General features: G+C 37.5%; 1 protein-coding gene across 2 annotated transcripts in view; it reads left to right on the forward strand.

The window, feature by feature from the left end:
- The window catches only part of MED14 (mediator complex subunit 14), a 71,026-nt gene that overhangs the window by 41,088 nt on the left and 9,893 nt on the right, over positions 1 to 20,045 (forward strand). Inside the window, exons 13-25 of one of the 2 annotated variants that reach the window (XM_088144760.1) lie at positions 493 to 652; positions 1,206 to 1,400; positions 2,037 to 2,171; positions 3,363 to 3,439; positions 4,694 to 4,854; positions 4,939 to 5,085; positions 6,789 to 6,880; positions 8,364 to 8,516; positions 8,839 to 9,108; positions 9,931 to 10,065; positions 15,642 to 15,753; positions 16,078 to 16,209; positions 17,701 to 17,883. In XM_088144760.1, coding sequence (XP_088000886.1) covers positions 493 to 652; positions 1,206 to 1,400; positions 2,037 to 2,171; positions 3,363 to 3,439; positions 4,694 to 4,854; positions 4,939 to 5,085; positions 6,789 to 6,880; positions 8,364 to 8,516; positions 8,839 to 9,108; positions 9,931 to 10,065; positions 15,642 to 15,753; positions 16,078 to 16,209; positions 17,701 to 17,883 — 1,952 coding nt within the window. The remainder of the gene's footprint in view (positions 1 to 492; positions 653 to 1,205; positions 1,401 to 2,036; positions 2,172 to 3,362; positions 3,440 to 4,693; positions 4,855 to 4,938; positions 5,086 to 6,788; positions 6,881 to 8,363; positions 8,517 to 8,838; positions 9,109 to 9,930; positions 10,066 to 15,641; positions 15,754 to 16,077; positions 16,210 to 17,700; positions 17,884 to 20,045) is intronic. The other variant, XM_088144761.1, reaches the window with a different exon arrangement.

The following is a 20,045-nucleotide window of genomic DNA, read 5'->3' on the forward strand; positions in this document are numbered from 1 at the left end:
TTAACAAATGAACCTATTTGTTCACTCTTTCGTGTGTGCGTGTGTATACATACATACATGCATGCCAGTTTGATATAGTGGCTAGGGTGAGGGCCTAGAAACCAGGAGAATGTGAGTTCTAGGCCTCCCTTAGGCATGATAGCTGCTTGGGTGACTTTGGGCCATTCACTCTCTCTCAGCCCACCCTATCTCACAGGGTTGTTGTTGTGGGGAAAATAAGCAGGAGTCTTAGATATGTTCATCACCTTGAGTTATATATAAAAAAGATGGGATAAAAATATCATCATCATTATCTTGGAGGTGTACTTAAAGACAAGAATTTGTATAGTAGCTTTTGAGAATTTTGCTTTTTAGCTGAGGTTCTGTTCTGCATAATTGTGAAGAAATTAGAAAAACCTAATATATTCTGAAACCAGGACTATAGAGTAAATGAGCCTTGTTTTAATGAGCACTATTGTTCTTGCATATCCTGTTTGCTTGTATTCAATTCAGGTTTTGGCTTGGGCAGCAGCGTTGCAAACAATCAATAAAACATTTGCCTACTGTAAGCAGTGAAACATTGCAGCTAGTTAATCATGCTACTCATCCTGTGGGAAATCTTTCCAATCACAAACTCTTCATCAAGCTTACCCGACTTCCACAGTATTACATTGTAAGTAAATGGGATCTCCTCATAAGAATATGGTCCTCTGAATGAAAAATAGGCAGTTGTTGTCATGTGAAGGATGCATTAAGTTAGGTTCAGTGTGATGGCCGTTATCATGCTTACTGTGATGAAATAGTATGTTATTGCTCCATTAAAATGCAGGCAAAAAGTTAAGTGGCTACTTCCTTAGAAGGAAGACAGCTAGAAAACTACGAGAATTTAGAGAAGAGAGAGAGATTGCACAAATGGAGATGGTAAAAAGGAAAGGAAAAGGATGTAACCAGTAAATATAAAGCAAAAGCAAAGCAACAGTACGGTACCCTTTGTGACAAGTTAAACAGCCATTCTGTAATAAAGCCCTGAGGAGATGTTTTGCTGGTATATTTCAGTATGATCTTCTCTGAGCAAGTTAAATCTAGATTTCACTGAAGTTGGCTTAGAACATCTGGATTTCTTCTGGATTTACACTCATTATGATACTCACTGCTATGGCAGCACAACAGTTCATATATTAATCTGAGTATATTTCCAATCTTAGTGTGACTTTTCAACATCCTAGGTAGTGGAAATGTTTGATGTTCCCAGTAATCCCACACAACTAGAATACAAATACTACTTTCTTTCTGTGAGCTATGCTGAAGGAGATGACAACCCTGCTACTGCAGTTTTGCTCCAACAATTTAAACCAAATATTGAAGAACTGGTTTTGGACACAAAAAGTGGCAAACAAGCAAAAAGTGGCACAAAACGCAAGGTATGGGTTTGATAACCAGCATTGACTTGTTTCAGTCGATAAGAGGTAATTTATTTCTCTTAGCTGAAGATAAGAGGCTAAATAGTGCAACATTTTGCTTAATCAGGTAAATGGGTAGCTTATGATGGCAAAGAATAAATCTGCTAAACTGTCTCTCTCTTGTTCTAAGAAAAAATGGATAGAAAATGTGTTTGAGGTGACATCTCAAAGATATTCTCTCCTGTGATAAGAAAGGTGACTATGTTTTTAGCATCTGCCCTTTGTACCTTTTAAACACAATTTAATATTTTCTTTATAAAAGTGTACTTTCAGGTTAAATTTCTAGCACCATTTGCATTTACAAAAAGCTTGCAGTTGATTCTACTAAGTGCTGCAAGCTTACTCGTAATGATTTCTTTAATACACTCAGCTCAAAATGAGCACAATTATGTGGAAGTTTATGCAGGAATTAATGTTTAATAGAATTTGCATGTACAGAAGCATAGCCTAAATATCAGTGGGCATAAATTACTGAATAGCTCATATGAAACAGGTGAATTTCCTACTGTTACCTCTATTGTTTGTGATTTAGAGTTTGTTCCAGCTTTGTATTAAAAGAACATGCATCTTTCTTGAAATTTTTCTGCTCTTTTGTAGTTGTCTGGTGATCTGTGTCCCACAGAACCCAAAAAACCAAAACAGTCTGGAGAAATGTGTGCATTCAATAAAGTTTTAGCTCATGTTGTAGCAATGTGTGATACAAATATGCCATTTATAGGACTTCGCATAGAGGTAGGTAATGAATTGTATTTGCTGAGTTGGAACAGTTGAAAGGATTGTCTAAGGAGTACCCAAACTTAATCCAGAAATAGGAAGAAATAAGACTGGCCGGTTTCATGTATTATTAAGTCATAATATGGTTTAACTGTTTTGGTGTAGTGTAATGTGGAAACTCAAACTATGGGTAAACCAGGCCACAGTGGCTTGCTAAACAAACCATGGCTAAAAAGATCCTTTGTTCGGCATTACATGTGAATAAGATTACAGCAGTTGTGAGATGAGATGAGTGGGAGTTTCTTACGTATGCTGTCTATTGGCTGAAGCAATGGTTTGGGTTTTGGTCTGAATGTGAAGTGTTTAATCACAGTAAGGGATTGTTTGTGTGCATTAGCAGATATTGACTGCAACATGATTGAAAAAGCATGGAGAGCCTAACTTCTGCAATTCCTTCCTACCTTTACTAGCAATTGTCATAGGAAGCAGCTGTGTTTTCTTCTGTATAATAATGTGTTGCATCTGTATATATTGTATTTCTGCTCTCACCTTTTGCTCTGTGTGTGTATATGTATGTGTATGTACAGGAAAGCCTGTCCTGGGCCATAATGATTGGGAGTTTGAGGCCCTAGAATGACGGAGTCACCAGCATTCCAAGCTGCTGCCCAACTACCTCTCCCATAGGGAAGCTTTGGGAGGAGGGGATTTCTTCACAGCCCTCAGCCTGATCTAGCCCATTTTAACCCAACCTTTATTTTGTTGGTTTCTCCCTCCACACACATATATACCCACAACAATTCAGTAACCCCTGTTCCTTTTCAACATGCCCTTGTTTAGATGCCCATCTGACTAGCCATCTTTGTATCATATTATAAATATTTTAGATGTTAAATGTTAAGTAACGGTTTTATCCTATAGAGAATTAAATACAAATGTTTAACATTATTGTCCCATATATGCCTTGCTCTTAGTTTTATGTGTTTTTAGTATGTGGTTGATTAATGGACTCTAGCAGAAAGAAGTACTTCACATATTTTGTATGTAAAGAGATGGTCCTTTCTCTGATTGGATTTTATTTCTTCCAGTAGTTACTATTAACCATCTTGGAAGATTCATATGTAGTGTGACAAGTGATACTATGCAGCTTGAATTTTCATTTGCTATGAAAATATAAAACTAAATTTATTAAGTTTTTTTTTTTAATTTCAGTTATCCAGTATGGAGATCCCACATCAAGGTGTCCAAGTTGAAGGAGATGGCTTCAGTCATGCTATTCGTTTATTAAAGTAAATAAAAAAGTTAATCTTCCATTAATGTTTAGACTATTCTAAAAGGATCAAAAGGAAATGATGTAATATTTTAAAGAATCAAATTTTTGCTTCTTTATTTACGCATTAGTATTTACAGTGGAACCTCGGTTTGCGAACTTAATTCGTTCCGTGACTCTGGTCGCACCCCGAATTGGTCGCAACCCGAAGGAAATTTCCCCATAAGGTTCAATGTAATTACCATTAATCCGTTCTGGCGTGGAGGACAGGGAGGCGGCTATTGCTTGGAGGGAGAGTCCCCCTCCCTACGACCACGTGTCAGGGGCAGAAAATGGCCGCGGACCACATGTCGGGCGGAAAAATGGCCGCGGACCACGTGTCAGGGGCGGAAAAATGGCCGCGGACCACGTGTCGGGGCGGGAAAATGGCCGCAGACCACGTGTCAGGGGCGGGAAAATGGCCGCGGACCACGTGTCAGGGGCGGAAAAATGCCCGCGGACCACGTGTCAGGGGCAGAAAAATGCCCGCAGACCACGTGTCAGGGGCGGAAAAATGGCCGCGGACCATGTCACGGGAGAGAAAATGGCCGCGTATCCTGTTCGTACCCCGAGGCGGAGTTCGCAAACCGTGGTAAATTTTTGCGGCCGGAGCTGGTTGTAACCTGAAAAGTTCGTTAACAGAGGCGTTCGTAACCCGAGGTTCCCCTGTATATTGTTAATTTGTTCTTAAAATAATTGTACAGTAAAAAACCCCTTTGAAACTATTTTAAGAACAAGAATATTGTTTTTTATTCCTGAGGAAAACGGAACATTTATACAAAGTTGGCAGTTATGTGTATATGTTCATTGAAAACATATAGTTCTTAAGGAGCAGGTATTACTCAAAGATATTATTAAGCCTAGTGGCTTTGAGATTTTACCTGGCCATTTTGACTGAATTTCATCTTTACATAAACACTATACAGAAAAGCTGATCTGAAGCTTTTCAAAATGTTCCCAGAATCTAACTTTGTTTAATGGGCTGCCACTTCTGTGTAAAATTGTATTTTATATTGTAAACATTAAAAAAATGATCAACTTGCACCAAACCTTCCAGTTCTGGCCATACCTTATGTATTATTCTTAGTGCTATTTAGTAAAGTTATAAATGCATTGTTTAGATTGAAAAAACTGACTCGAACACTTGAATTTCTTGAATTATGTGCTTTCTTTCAGAGTTTGAAAGAATTAAACTAATCTAAGTATACTGTTGTATCTTGAACCTTTTGCACAGAATTCCTCCATGTAAGGGTATTGGTGAGGAAACCCAGAAGACTCTGGATCGTTCTCTTCTTGATTGTACTTTCCGACTGCAAGGTAGAAATAACCGCACATGGGTGGCTGAACTGGTGTTTGCAAATTGCCCGCTTACCAGCACTTCTTCCAGGGAACAAGGTTAATTTCTCAATTGTCCTGCATATTGTCCATTCCCCTTATACTCTTTGAGTATCAAATTGGCCTCTCCCTTTCATTTTGTAGGACCAACTCGTCATGTTTATCTGACATATGAAAACCAGTTGTCTGAACCAGTTGGTGGCCGAAAAGTAGTTGAGATGTTCCTAAATGACTGGAATAGTATTGCCCAATTATATGAATGTGTGTTGGAGTTTGCCCGATCTTTACCAGGTATATAATGTCATTGTGTTTTATTCTAATATTGATATAGGAAAGAAATAGGCCACTTTCATTTGACCTGTTGGTATATTTAGAATGAGAGTGTGTTGTGGGCACTCACACAAATTAGCTGCCATGAGGGGGCTAATATATTCATAGAATAACTGCCATAGGAGATATGGCCAGTCATAAATCCTTGATTTATCAAAAGACAGCCTAGTATACTTTTAGCCCCTTGAAAATCTCTTTAACAATCTAGGTTACCTTAGTTGTTTTTATGAGAAGCAGATATGGACACACTTCCAAATAAAGCACCACACTATAGTGACTAACTGTTTTTATTTTCTGAGAATGCCTTTGGAGTCCTTGTGAGTCCTGGAGGTGTCCTTAGAAATAAGGATTGTATTAGAAGCTGTTAGTTGTAGCAGGAAGCAGCACCTGTTCGTTCCTTTTCTGAACTTGGAAGCTAAACATGATCAAGCCTGGTTAATACTTAAATGGGATGTCCAAGGAATCTCTGAGGTATAGGCTAGACTAGGAAGGTGAAAAAACATCCCAGAAGGTGGCAAAGGTAAACAACATCTGTACTGCTACCAAGAAAACTAAATGAATGTGCCTTTGAAGTCATCGGGAATCTGACTGAACTTGATGGGAATTATAACTTTTAGGGACTAATGCTTTGTTTTAAATTAAAAGAAACTAAATATCATTTAAGGGGCATCTGAAATTTATTGTTTTTCAGGATTCATTTCATTCAGGCTTTCAGATAGGGTATGGTTATTAAATTGTTTTGATCATTACTGTTCAAAACCTAGGTCATTATCCTGCATGCTTGGAGATTGAGATTCAGATGTTTCAGATGGGATTACGCATTTCAAAAGCCTGGGAATACTCCTTGATCCTCAGGTCTCAGTGGAATCACAGGTGGCAAAAATTATGCAAAGGTGTTCTGGTGAAGAACACCTTTGCATAATTATCACAGCTGCAACACATCCTGACTTGATCAGATTTGGTAGTGGTTACCCACCCTGTGGTTGCTGCAGTGCACTTCACATGAGAAGTGCCTGGAGTTGTAATTGATGCAGAATGCAGCAGCTGGGTAGTGAACTGAGCTGAAAGATCTGCTCCATTTTAAAATTGCTTACTGAGCACAATTTCAGGAGTTGGTACTGACCCTTAAAGCCATCAGTGGCATAGGATCTAACTATTTAAGGGTTCTCTTCTTCCTTTATGAACCTATCCAGTTCTTAATAGGACCTTATGAAAATGTTCCTCCTGTCAGAAGCCTTTCTTCTGGCATTTTGAAGAGGGCTGTTTTTTCCTTTGCTCCTGATCTATGGCACACATTCTCTTAGGAGATGCATTTGGCTCTCACTCTTTCACTGTTTAGAAAATTTGTATAAATGTGTCTTTTTCACCAGGCTTTTAATTATTGTTAAATGATTTTAGGGGCTTATTTGATTATTACTTTTAATCTGTATTTTTAATTTCTTGCATTAGATTTTTGTTTTAAAAATATGTTAGTTCCCTTAAATGTTTACCAAATTAGAAAGACAACCAACTAAAGTCAGGTGAGGAAGGAAGTTGCTGGAAGCCAAAGGAAGTGTTTTTAGAAACATTACTGTCCAGGAGCAGTAGAAGGTCTACTAAATTTAATACTTTCTCTTTTCTTAAAATATTTTCTATCTCCCCCCATCTTCTTTTACATTGTTAAGAAATACCAAGCCATCTAAATGTTTTCTCAGAAGTTCGGATCTACAATTATAGAAAGCTAATTCTTTGCTATGGAACTACCAAGGGAAGTTCTGTAAGTATCTTTGAGCTTTCTCTCAAAGCCATGTTAATATACTTATTGTCTTAATGTATGGTGTCTCTTGTTTTAAAATGCAGTCTTATCTAGGTATTAAGCTGCTACTATCCATGCTAACTTGCATGTTCAGTACTATGATCTTGTCTATACTGTAGTGATAATTCTGTTTCATCTTTTTTTTCCCCTTAGCTTATAATTAGAAGTTTTCTCAAAATAACTTTTGATGATAGCTAGTTATGCATGTTCAACTAGAACCTCCAATCTTCTTCTCCACTGAATTTCCCTTAAAAAATGAATTCTTGAAGTTCAGGGGATTCTAAAATAAAGGTGTGGGTTATGAAAATGACCAGTCAGAAAAGAAAGGGCAGAAGCAGATTATAGTTTGTGTGTTCATAAATGAACTTCAGTCTCTACCCTCATTTTACATATTCATATTTATTTATTTCATGCCATAGGTTATCTTTTAATCAAATCTGAAAACTGATGTGCAACAGACCAGGATATAGCTTACCAAGTGACTATGTGAAGCATGGGAGGAAAGGAGTTTAATGCTCATCTCTGTAGCTCCATAATGACTTTCCATAACTTCAGGGATACCTCAGAGCCTCTGATACATTAGGATCTTTTTCTTTCTGGTGTTTTCCAAAAGATATGGCATGATGTACTTAAAACTTTTTGTGTGTAAAATAGTTCAATTTTCTCTTAAGTATAGGAACTAGGTGTTGACACATTCAGGGTATCCAGTACATTCCTAGTAATCAAGTAGCAAATGATGTAACAAATCAGAGGCAGGATTGCAAAGAGTAGAAATACAGCATCAGATATTTTCTTGGCTTGGTTATATTCAGCTTTAAATAAACATGGAAACATTATTTTACTCTCTAATTTAAGCTAGGGAAGGACATGGTCTCTAGAAGAGACAGTTGGTCTCCTGTCCCTTTCCTCTCTGTACAGAGTGAGAAAAACTGAACTGTAGTGCCCAAATGTTTCCCAACTGGGATCCCTTCAGCTTGAGTGAAAGAAGTTGTGTTTTCCTTTCTGCAACTCTGGTTTTCTTGGTGTGTTCAGCACATAAAGACTAGGATCACCACCACCTCAGCAGAAACACATAGTGTTGACTGAGTCATACTGTTTCATTTAGTCCAGTCTTGTCCAGTTTGACTGGCAGTAGTTCTCCAGGATCACAGGTAAGCATCTTTATCAGGTGAGATCCTTTTTGTATCAGAGATTGAGCTCAGGGTCATCTCTGTACAAAATATATAGTTCTGTTCTGAGCTGTGGTTCTTCCATTGGCTGCATGCAGTTAAGTGTTTGCTATATAGAAAATACCTTACTTGGAATATAGAAAATACCTTACTTGGAATATAGAAAATAGATATGTTTCTGTTTCTTTATTGACTTTCTCTACCCACACACACACACAGAGCAGTCGCTTCTTGGCTATCATTGCATAATTTTATGAAGCTTTCTGTATTTATAGATCAGCATTCAGTGGAACTCTGCACACCAGAAATTCCACATATCTCTTGGAACTGTTGGACCAAACTCAGGTTGCAGCAACTGTCACAATACTATTCTGCATCAGCTCCAGGAGATGTTCAATAAATCACCAAATGTTGTCCAACTATTACAGGTAACTTTTTTCTCAAAAGAGAATTTTGCATTTCAGATAGGGAAAGCACTGAAAGGATTATTCTTTTGCACAAGAGATCATAATGCTTTATATGGGAATGCAGCAGGAACAATCTTACCAGCAACTATATTTCTATATTTAATTTGTTCTTATGCTCTTACCACTAAAGTAATGCCATTTCTTCATTTGGTTGTTGTGAATAGAAGAAGATAATTCAGTATAAAAGCAATTGATCATGTTCTTTATTTCTGAAGAGTCGATATACTGTACCCGCCTAACTGTTACATGGTTATAACAAAACAACTGTTGTTTTTATTTGCAGGTTTTATATGATACTCAGGCTCCATTAAATGCTATCAATAAACTTCCAACTGTGCCAATGCTAGGACTGACACAGCGTACTAACACTGCTTACCAGTGTTTCTCAATTCTGCCTCAGTCGCCCACACACATCAGGCTGGCCTTTAGGAATATGTATTGCATAGACATTTATTGCCAGAGCCGTGGAGTGGTGGCAATTCGTGATGGAGCATATAGTCTTTTTGACAACAGTAAAATTGTGGAAGGCTTTTATCCTGCACCAGGACTGAAGGTGAGAGTTCTTTGTTTATTTATTCTATAGTATAATTAGAAGATTGGTTGGGATCATTAATGTTTCAGAAATCTTCTGTAAGTGGTGAAATTCTTTGGAAGGTTCTTTCAAATACATGTATAACGTTTAAGCTTCTAATACATCCAGTGGTAAGGATATCAGTCACTCTGTTCTGTCTTTTTAGAACACAATGTATTGAATGTACTGAATGGATATTGGGCAATATAGTATCCTATCATTACCTTTTAGTCTTTGGCACTTCAAAATTGTGTTCTGGCTTTTTGGAATTGTTGTTGCAGTAGATTATAGTTCACAATTTAAACATTCTGGTAACAGGATTAGACAAGACAGCTGCCAGAGATTTTAAAGAAATGCTTCCAGGCACAGCACAAGGTTGAGTAGATGAGTCTGTGATTAGAATGTTTTATTAATCATTTTAGTAAAACTTTGTTTTTAAAAATGTAAGCAAATGTGAGTTGCGATAGTGCAGCTAATATTGTCACAAACTTTTCAGTAACCTGGGCTAAGTACTATTTTTGAAATGATAGAGTGAATTTATTTCAGTGAATCTTCATAATTGAAAAAGATTGCTGATGTTCTGGTGGTGAAAATCAACAATTAGACTAATAAGTCATTTCTGATCATTTGTAACACAGAATTCACCAGTATTATGTATTCACCTTTGGAGGCCTAGCAAGAAATTGTTTTAGATATCTGAAATATTGATAATTTAGAACTGTGGCATATTGCTATTAAGATTGTTGTGTCTGAAAGATGTAATGAGAATGTATTCTCATAAATCTGAATACTCTGAATTCACAGACTTTCCTGAACATGTTCGTTGACAGCAATCAGGATGCAAGAAGACGATCTGTCAATGAAGATGATAATCCACCATCTCCTATTGGTGGGGATATGATGGATTCACTGATATCACAACTTCAGCCACAGCAGCAGGTAGCATACGTGCATGCATAAATTTAGTATCTCAGACTAAATACTGTTAAATCATTTGGGGCAAATGTCTATTCTTAGTCTAATCTGGTAAGATAGTACAAATGGAGAAGCAATAAGGGGAAAACCCTAGCTTGGTAACTGAAGATACACTTTTCAAACAAAAGTTCAGAAGTTTGATATCTAGCATTCCCAAGAGGATATATTAGATTTCTGTCTGAAATCCTGGAGAAATGATATTGAGTGTACAGTCGTGTGAAAAAGAAAGTACACCCTCTTTGAGTTCTATGGTTTACATATCAGGACACAATAAAAATCATCTGGTCCTTAGCAGTTCTCAAAAAGTAGGTAGATACAACCTCAGATGAACAACAACACAGTACATACTACACCATGTCATCATGTATTTTACAAAAAGAAAGCCAAAATGGAGAAGCCATGTGTGAAAAAGTAAGTACACCTTATGATTCAATAGCTTGTAGAACCACCTTTAGCAACAGTAACTTGAAGTAATTGTTTTCTGTATGACTTTATCAGTCTCTCACATCATTGTGGAGGAATTTTGGCCCACTCTTTTTTACAACATTGCTTCAGTTCATTGAGGTTTGTGGGCATTTGTTTATGCACAGCTCTCTTGAGGTCCCACCACAGATTTCTATCAGGTTGAGGTCTGGACTTTGACTGGGCCATTTTGATTCTTTTCTTTTTCAGCCATTCTGTTGTAGATTTGCTGGCATGCTTGGGATCATTGTCCTGTTGCGTGACCCAGCATCGGCCAAGCTTTAGCTGTTGGACAGGTGGCCTCACATTTGATTCTAGAATACTTTGGTATACAGAGGAGTTCATGGTCAACTCAATGACTGCAAGGTGCCCAAGTCCTGTGGCTGCAAAACAAGCCCAAGTCATCACCCCTCCACCACCGTGCTTGACGGTTGGTATGAGATGTTTCTGCTGATACGCTGTGTTTGGTTTTCGCCAAACGTGGCGCTGTGCATTATGGCCAAACATCTCCATTTTGGTCTCGTCTGTCCAAAGGACAGTGTTCCAGAAGTCTTGTGATTTGTTCAGATGCAACTTTGCAAACCTAAACTGTGCTGCCATGTTCTTTTTAGAGAGAAGAGGCTTTCTCCTGGCAACCCTTCCAAACAAACCATACTTGTTCAGTCTTTTTCTAATTGTACTGTCATGAACTTTAACATTTAACATGCTAATTGAGGCCTGTAGAGTCTAAGTAACTCTTGGATTTTTTGCAATTTCTCTGAGCATTGCATGGCCTGAACTTGGGGTGAATTTGCTGGGACGTCCACTCCTGGGAAGACTGGCAACTGTCTTGAATGTTTTCCACTTGTGAATCTTCTTCCTCACTGTAGAATGATGGACTTTAAATTGTTTGGAAATGGCCTTATAACCCTTCCCAGATTGATGGGCAGCAACAATTGCTTCTCTAAGATCATTGCTGATGTCTTTACTCTTTGGCATTGTGTTAACGCATACCTCAGTGCTCAAGACCAGGAAACTCCTAAAACTTTGGCTTTTATAGAGGTAGTCACACTTGCTGATGATCAATTGATCCAGGGCATTTGATTAGCAGCACCTCTAATCAACTCAGCCTCTTCATACCTACGGAAGCAGTAAGGGTGTACTTAGTTTTTCACACATGGCTTCTCCATTTTGCCTTTCTTTTTGTAAAATAAATGATGACATGGTGTAATATGTCATGCGTTGTTGTTCATCTGAGGTTGTATTTACCTACTTTTGAGAACTGCTAAGGACCAGATGACTTTTATTATGTCCTGATACATAAAAACCATAGAACTCAAAGAGGGTGTACTTTCTTTTTCACATGATTGTAGATAATAGAGCTGTTGATGGATAATTGGTGTAGTGGCATGTGGGAATGACTTTGGGAGACAGGAGGAAGAGCTACCTGTTGCTGTGCTGCCCTTCATTGAGGCAAATTGTGTCCCAGCTGTTAGTTGTATCATGGCATTCTGCAAATTAATAACTTGTACATCTACTTGCTGCTGGTGTTGCAACAATGCTGCTGCTAGGTGGTCAGTGGATAGAGGAGTCCCCTGCGGATCAGAAGGCATTCCTAAAACTCCTAGGGGGATCTTTTGCCTCTCTTTGGAAGAGAGTAGGAGACTTACAGGATTTTTGTGGACTGCCATGTGAGGTAGTCCGGATAAGAAGCACACCCAGAAGTACTAGCTCTAATGTTATTGTAAGGTTACATTAACAGAATCTTGCAAGTATGAAAATACATCTCTCCCCCCTCACCTTTACAGTCCAAGAAACTAAAGAGGGTCCCTTCTGAGACGTTTGTCATGCCCCCATTCCTTCTCTTGACTCAGCTGCCAGTTCTCTGATAATTGTCTGGTCTGTGGCTCTTCCTCCTGTCTCCCAAGGTTATTCCCACACACCATTGCAATTGGGTCTGCTGACTTGGTATAAGATAGTTGCCTTATACCTGAGCTGGTATCTGTATATGGCTATATCTGAAATGTGTATTTCTTAGGATAGATTTGAATGGATGTTAATTTTCAAGGTACATTTACTGATGGCTAAGATGGAAGAGGACATGCCATATTAATTTGGAAATAATTAAAAGAAAAAATGGTTCTTAGAAGCAAAAGCTACTGATGGGATTTTGAGAATGGCAGATGTGATGAAGTATATGATAAATCATCCTTGTTTTTATCATGAGGAAAATGCCATTCTATAGAAATGAAAATCATATTATTTTATTTATTCAGTTGACTACCAAAGTCTCTCAGTGGTCTATGTAAAAACAAATTTCAAATCAAGCCATTAAATGTGCATGACAGTTTTGTCATTAGATTCAAACAAGTTGGCCTATCAACCAAAGCTTAGGAAAAGCGTTTTGTTTCTTCCCTCAGCCAGGGAGAGATTTATCTTCAGAAACATTCCCAAACTGTTCCTTTCAGAAGAGTGCAATCTGATTCAGATTAGGCAGATCTACCACCTTTCTGGAATTATGATCCCTCATTAATAAACACCTCCATATCATCTGAATTCAGTTTCAAGTTTATTAAGGTGAGGATTAGTCCACTGATAATTGCAGACAGGCATTCGGGGAATTACACCATTATTATCAACATATTGGTAATACCCAGGTTCAGATCTCCTGATCGTTTCTCCCATAGTTTCACATAGTTACTAAAAAGCATTGGAGACAGAATGAAGCCTTGAAGGACACTATGTAATAATTCCCATTTTGAGGAGTAACAGGCTCCAGGCGATGCTATCTGAAATGTATCCAAGTGATAGAAACAGAAGATTACAAAACTATTCTTGCTTTTCCCAAATCTCTCAGGCGATCCAAAAGGATAGCATGGCTGATTTTATTTATTTGTTTGTCACATTTATATAGCTACCTATCTTACACAAAGCGACTCTGGGTGGCATACAACAATTAAATAAAATAATAAGTGGATAAAAAGAAGCTCTATAAAAAGATAAAAAGGGATTATTAAAATAAAAACATCAAAAATTTTAAAAATTTAGCTTTTAATATATACAAACCCCACACAGAGAGCAGAATATCAATTACAGTGGAGCCATCTAAAAATGTCTCTGGTTCCCAAAGGCCACGAGGCCTGATGACACAACCAGGTCTTGAGGGACTTCCTGATTGAAAGCCACCAAGAGGTAAAAAAGAACAGTGGAATCACACTCCCTCTATCAATTCCCAAAGGTCACCCATGGGGCCAGCCAAAGCAGTCTTAGTTCCGTAGCCCACCCTGAACCTACTTTGAAATGGGTCAAGACAATCTGCTTTCTTGAGACTATCAGCAGTTGAGAAACTACCATTCTCTCTTTTTGTACATAATTTTTAATTAAGGATTTTGATTACAATAGTAAAAACTAATACAAACTAAACTTAAAGAAAAGGGAATTGAAAGAATAAAAGTGCAAGAAGAAAAAGAAAAGAATATATAAAGAAGTGACTTCCAACCTTCATTACAAGAAGTATAGACAAACTTAGTAATTCTTCATGCCCTATAAGGTTACAAACAGATATCTCTTCATCCCATATCCCATCCCTTATCTATAAGCAAGCCCATAAAACATCAACTTTTCAATTCTGGTGTCAGCAAAACCCATAAAGGGTTGCCAGAACTTTGCAAAAAAAAAAAGTCTTATTTTAACCTTGATCAAATAAACCAACTTTATATTCCTTTGTAGTACTTCTTAATCTTTAGTTCATTCAAATATTGTCAAAGAATTTAATTTCTCTTCAATTCTTCTTTGTCCCATTGCATAGATTTCTTTAAGGGTTTAACCAGCCTCTTTTGTAGATCCAGTAAGAAAACATTTTCCAGATCATTCTCTTGGTTTGTCATTTGTATTTCCCCTTTAATTTTTAAAACTTCAACCAGTTTCTTTTATATATCCAATAAAGCATCCTTTTCCAAATCATTCTCTTGGCCTGTCATTTGTAGTTCTAGTTTCAGTACTTTATCTTGTCAGACAAAATTTGCCCCATATCTGTCATTCCCTCATTAACATCTTTTGGACATAATCTGTCCATAGAGTCAGATATCATTACTGACACTGTTGATATTGTAGCTACTAATTTCTGGCTCCATTCTTCAAAGATCTCATTTAATATTTCCAGTGTTATGACATTTTGTGTCATTTTGTAAGTCCCAGTACTAACCAACACCAAAAGCAGGCTTATATATATTTTTTCCTTCTACCCAGAATCTTTAGTCCCCTCCAGTGTCCAGTTTCTAAAATCAAACTCACTTATCTTATTAGGAATTACAATAACCTAAGATAGCCATAATAACTCTGGTTCCCACAAGAAGCTATTTATTTTTTATAGTTAATTCCAAACTCTTATAGTAAAAATCAATATTCCAAAATTAACAGGACCCTTAATCCCTTTATAACTTTCTTAGATCAAAATCTTATGTAGCTTTTTGCTATTTATTTCAAATTCTTTAAGTTCTTAAGCTTGTAATTAATTTTTCTTTTATTCAGAGTTGAAGCTAAACTCACCCGGTGACTTTTCAGACTTGTCATTCTGAAGGTCTCTAATAGCTTTAAGATGGTTAATAGGCAATTTCCGAAAGTGATTAGAAAGTGAGGCTTGCAAACTTAGTGTCCTTTAAAAGGCTTTGCTGCGGTTACGAGCAAGATGGCTAATCCCTTCGACTCTTGGGGCTCCAACCCGTGGAAGACCACAATCTTGCGGTCTCCTCACAAGGAGCAGCTGTCCAGAGCACATGTTGGTGATCTCCCATCTTCTCCTTATTCAGAAAGGTTCTGAAGAACTGGTCTTCTCACCAGTTCTTTGGTCTTTGCTGCAGTTGTCGGCTCCGTTTTCACAGAGAGGTCTTCAGTTCGCTATGCCTCCCGTAGAGGACCGAGAAACTACCATTCTCTCAACCACCTTAACCACCTTATTGAAACATGCTAGGTTAAAGACTGGCCTATAAGTGCCTATTCTTGTGAAAGAATTGTTGCTGAGGAACAAATTACTTCAAATACTAGACTCTGAGGATATAAGCATCAAATCTTTATTATATCTAATAATGTTTTTATTTCAGCAGTCTTCAAAACAGACAGGAACACCAGGGGCTTATCCTTTGACATCCCCTCCCACATCCTACCACAATACTGTTACTCCTTCACCTTCAATGATGCTCACCCAGTCACCAGGTAAAATGGCTTTCTGGATTGGCTGGATTGGTTTGTTATAGCTTTGCTTATTAAGCCACAGGATCAGTGAACAAGGAAATTGTAGTTACTAAAATGTTTTTGTTGTTTGTTTGTTTCTATAACATATTGTGGCTTATTAAAGAGAGTTCTGATCATCCTATCACAGCCTTTGGCAATAATATTGAATGGCTTTTACCTTAGTAAATGAAAAATGCCACATTCTGTGCTTGAATAAATTGTTGTCCCAGCACATACTAGTATTTTCAAGGTTTAACAGGAATATTTATAAAATATAACTGCTTGTTTCTTGAATCTTATATTTAGGAACTTTACATGCTGCAAATTCTCCAAGTGGAGCATTAAGAGCACCATCACCAGCATCATTTGGCCCAACTCCTTCTCCTTCCTCTCTTGGAATCACAATGGGACAAAATGCAAACTTTGCCAGCCCCCACGGTAAGCCCATTACCTCTTCACATAGGTATTGATAAAAAGTTGATACTTCAGATACCACCCAGTGTACTAGCATTATTCTGTTCTTGCTGGGATTCAGATCTTGAAAAAGCACCAAACTATTTTCCACCACACTTGGCTTGTACACCTACAGAATTAGTAAATATTGCTGTTGACACACAAAAAAAAGGGTTACCCAGCTGTTAACATAGCAAGCTAGAAATACTGGAGGAAATAGACTTTTCAAGGAGTTGGTTTCCAAATGTCTTGATTCATTAGGTGTTGCTATCAGACTATAGAAAGCTTCCACATTACATTATTGCTTGTATTACTAAAGATTATATTACTTGGAATGCATTGCATGTGAATCTGCCTTTTAAAATTATAGGAGAAATACCCCTTACTCAGAATACAACTGGAATTTGCTGGAGTGAATATGCTATATCAGTATTGAAAGAACATCTGCGGCTTTTATAGGAATAGGCCTTCTCAAATCTTTCCCCTTCTCCCCATTTCTTCTGGCACAGTTACAGGGAGATAGAAGATTTGTTTCCAAGTGTATACTTACTACAATTTGTCTGGCTTTCTTTAATGTTACCTACAAAATCTTGCTTTTCTTTTTCCAGTCACAAAGAAAAGATTGAAAGCATCCACTTCTATTTTCATTTGCATGCAGTTTGTTGTTACAGCCAACATCTGTGACCAGTACACAGTTCTAACTATGTGGCTTGTCTGAAAGGGGGAATCATAAAACACATTTTGATGTTTACATGTTCAAATAACTTAATTAAAAATAAAAGCAACATGATTGTGATTTATAATTATAAATTGTGAAAAATCAGGAGTCTGGCAGCACCTTTTTCTGGCTAACACATTTGATTAAAAGGCTTACGCTTTTTGTGAGCTACAGCTCACTTCATCAGATACAGATGCACTTCATCAGCTGCGGCTCACAGAAGCTTATGCCTTTTAAACAAATGTGTCAGTTAGAAAAGTTGCTACCAGACTCCTCCTGACTTTTTGTCAAAATAGACTAACACGGCTCTTCTCCTACAATGTTAAATTGCAGGAAGCTGAAAATAAATGTGCTGGAGTTGAGCCTGTAGCTTAGTGTTATGTTAGAACACTGATGTAATGTCCAAACAGGACAAAAAAATGTTTGCTTACATTAAGATCAGATAACTGTAGCTTATTTTGCTCCTGGCTTGCTTCAGTAAACCATGGTTTAAACAAAAAACAAAAACAAACTCCTAGTTCATATGTAATGACAAATTACAGTTAACTGGAGTAAGTGGATACTTTCAGTCTCTTCCTCTTGACTACGATGGAGTGAGAACTTACGAGGGCAAGTCTTGAGCAGGATGTTTTATTGGATTTAGGTAGGGAGTCTCAGATAGATTCTGGCTATACCATTCTGTATGCATGTAGTTTTTCAATACTGACACTATATTACTCTCTGAGAAAACTGTTTTCAAGTTGTTGGAATTTCCATAGGCACAATAGACCCTAGCTCACCATACACGATGATGTCACCCAGTCAGCGTGCGGGGAATTGGCCAGGCTCACCTCAGGTCTCTGGTCCCTCTCCAGCAGCACGTATGCCTGGAATGTCACCAGCCAATCCTTCCCTACATTCTCCAATACCAGATGCTTCTCATTCACCACGGGCAGGAACAAGTAAGTATGAGCAATAGCAGGTTGCACAAACAGCTATGTCTTGCATTAAAAGAAGAAACAATTCAATCTTACTCAGTATTTCTTTACAATCCACATCAACTCCCTTGCTGATGTGCCATACCAGTAGAATTAATAAAGGCTGGTGGAATTTTATTTATTGACTGATTAGCCAATACTAAACAACTTAGCCTAATACGTTCATTGGTCTTCTTATTGAAATATAAGTGAGTTCCAAGGTGTATGTTCCTCATGATGTACCCAGCTCTCACTTCCAGTAGACAGTAGAAGAAGTAATCATTTTCACTTCTTCTGACAAACATTCATTCCTTGCAGTAGACCATGTAATTCCCAAAAGTTTTCTATAGCATTCTCCCATCTTGAAATTTTTCTGCCCATTTCCATCTTTAGTAAACATTCTATTAAGCTACACAATCTGCTTGCTCTAGTTTTTCACCATTTATATATATAGCCTGAATTTTATTATTCCATTTTCTCTGTCAAATACAATTTCCTTGGACTTTGGTACAGTAATTTTCAGATTCATAATTGAGCCATACTTGCATTATAGCATTATACAGTCTTAATATTTGCTAGAAATGATTCAGCCAGTGACGTCATCATCTGCATACAAAATACACATACAGTTATATCCCCAACTAACTCACCTCTAACATCACCACAAACATTTTATAAATTTTCTATAAATACGTTAGGCATTTTCTATAAATACGTTAGGCATACCAAGGAACATCAGACAACCTTGTCTTACTCTTTGCTTAGTATGGGATCATTTGCTAAACACTTCATTTATTCTCACTCAGGCTTTACTTTCATCATATTATTATTATATTAACACATTCAGCAGCCAATCCTGAACTCCATATTAATGCAAAACATTTAATAATTCAAACCTATTCACATCATCATATGCTTTCTCTAAATCAACAAATGTACAATGAACTTCCATTCTCACATTTGTATATTTGTCAGTGACTTGCTGAAGGGAAGTCTTGCTTACCACCGTTTGTCCTATTAATCAGAATTCTGCCAAATACCTTCCCAGGCATTTTTAACAAATTAATTTCTTTTTTTAGTTTTTGCATTCACTCCTGCTCCCTTTTCCATTATATAAGAAAATAGTAATGTTCTTCCAATTGTTAGGCATAGACGCAATCTTCAAACATATATTGAATAATTTGCACTTACTTGTTTCAATTTAGGCACTGCCCAACTCCAAACTGACTCTGGGTGGCTTACAATATATTAAGCAATTAAAACATAATATGAAACAAAAACAAGAAGGGATCTGTTCACTTGATACAAACACATATACAAAAACACATCTAACAAGCAGCTTCATCCATCCTAACCCACAGTCTGGGAGAATAGTCAGGTCTTAAGGGTCTTATGGAATGCCAACAGAGTGGGAGCTACATGAATTTCAGGGGGGATCTCATATCAGAGGGCAGGTACTGCAACAGTCAAAGGATGCTTCCTGGGTTCCAATGGCATTATTTAATCAAAGGAACCTGGAGTGCACCAACTCTGACAGCATATACTGGCCAGGCAGAAACCATGGGAGATAGGTGGTTTCTCAAATAACCTGGCCCTATGCCACATAGGGCTGTATAGGTGATGACCGGCACTTCGATTTGAATCAGAAGCATACTAGCAACCAGTGCAGGTCACGAAATAGAGGTATCATGTGGGTGTACCAAGGTGTTTATCTAATGTATTGCATAAAGGCACTGGATAAGGAGTAAGATGTGCTTGTCAACGAAAAATCCTCAGATTTTTTTTTCATATTTTATCTCAAGTATGAAATCAAAGGTGGATTTTACATTAAGGGCCACATACAATGCTCCCCTCCGCCAGCTTAGAGATACATTTCTCAAGTGTATGTTGTAAAAGAAAACATTGGTAATTAGCTGATTGGCTTGCTCTGTACACTGTCTATTTCTCTGCTAGTACGTTTTCAATTCAATCAGTTTTCAGTACAGATACCTTGCATAAAGTTTGCTGATGATACTAAACTCCAGCCAGTAATTATTTAGTTGCATTGTGTCACTTTATGGATAAGAGCAACAATACCAAAGCTCTAGTCCTTAAGACATACAGACCAAATGATTTATGTTTATACAAAGAGCTTCTAAGACTGGAGC

This window comes from Python bivittatus, unplaced genomic scaffold (genome assembly GCF_059951505.1).
Source record: "Python bivittatus isolate LINGU-HERP-01145 unplaced genomic scaffold, Pbiv_v1 ctg000350_np1212, whole genome shotgun sequence".
NCBI classification, from domain to species: Eukaryota; Metazoa; Chordata; class Lepidosauria; order Squamata; family Pythonidae; genus Python; species Python bivittatus.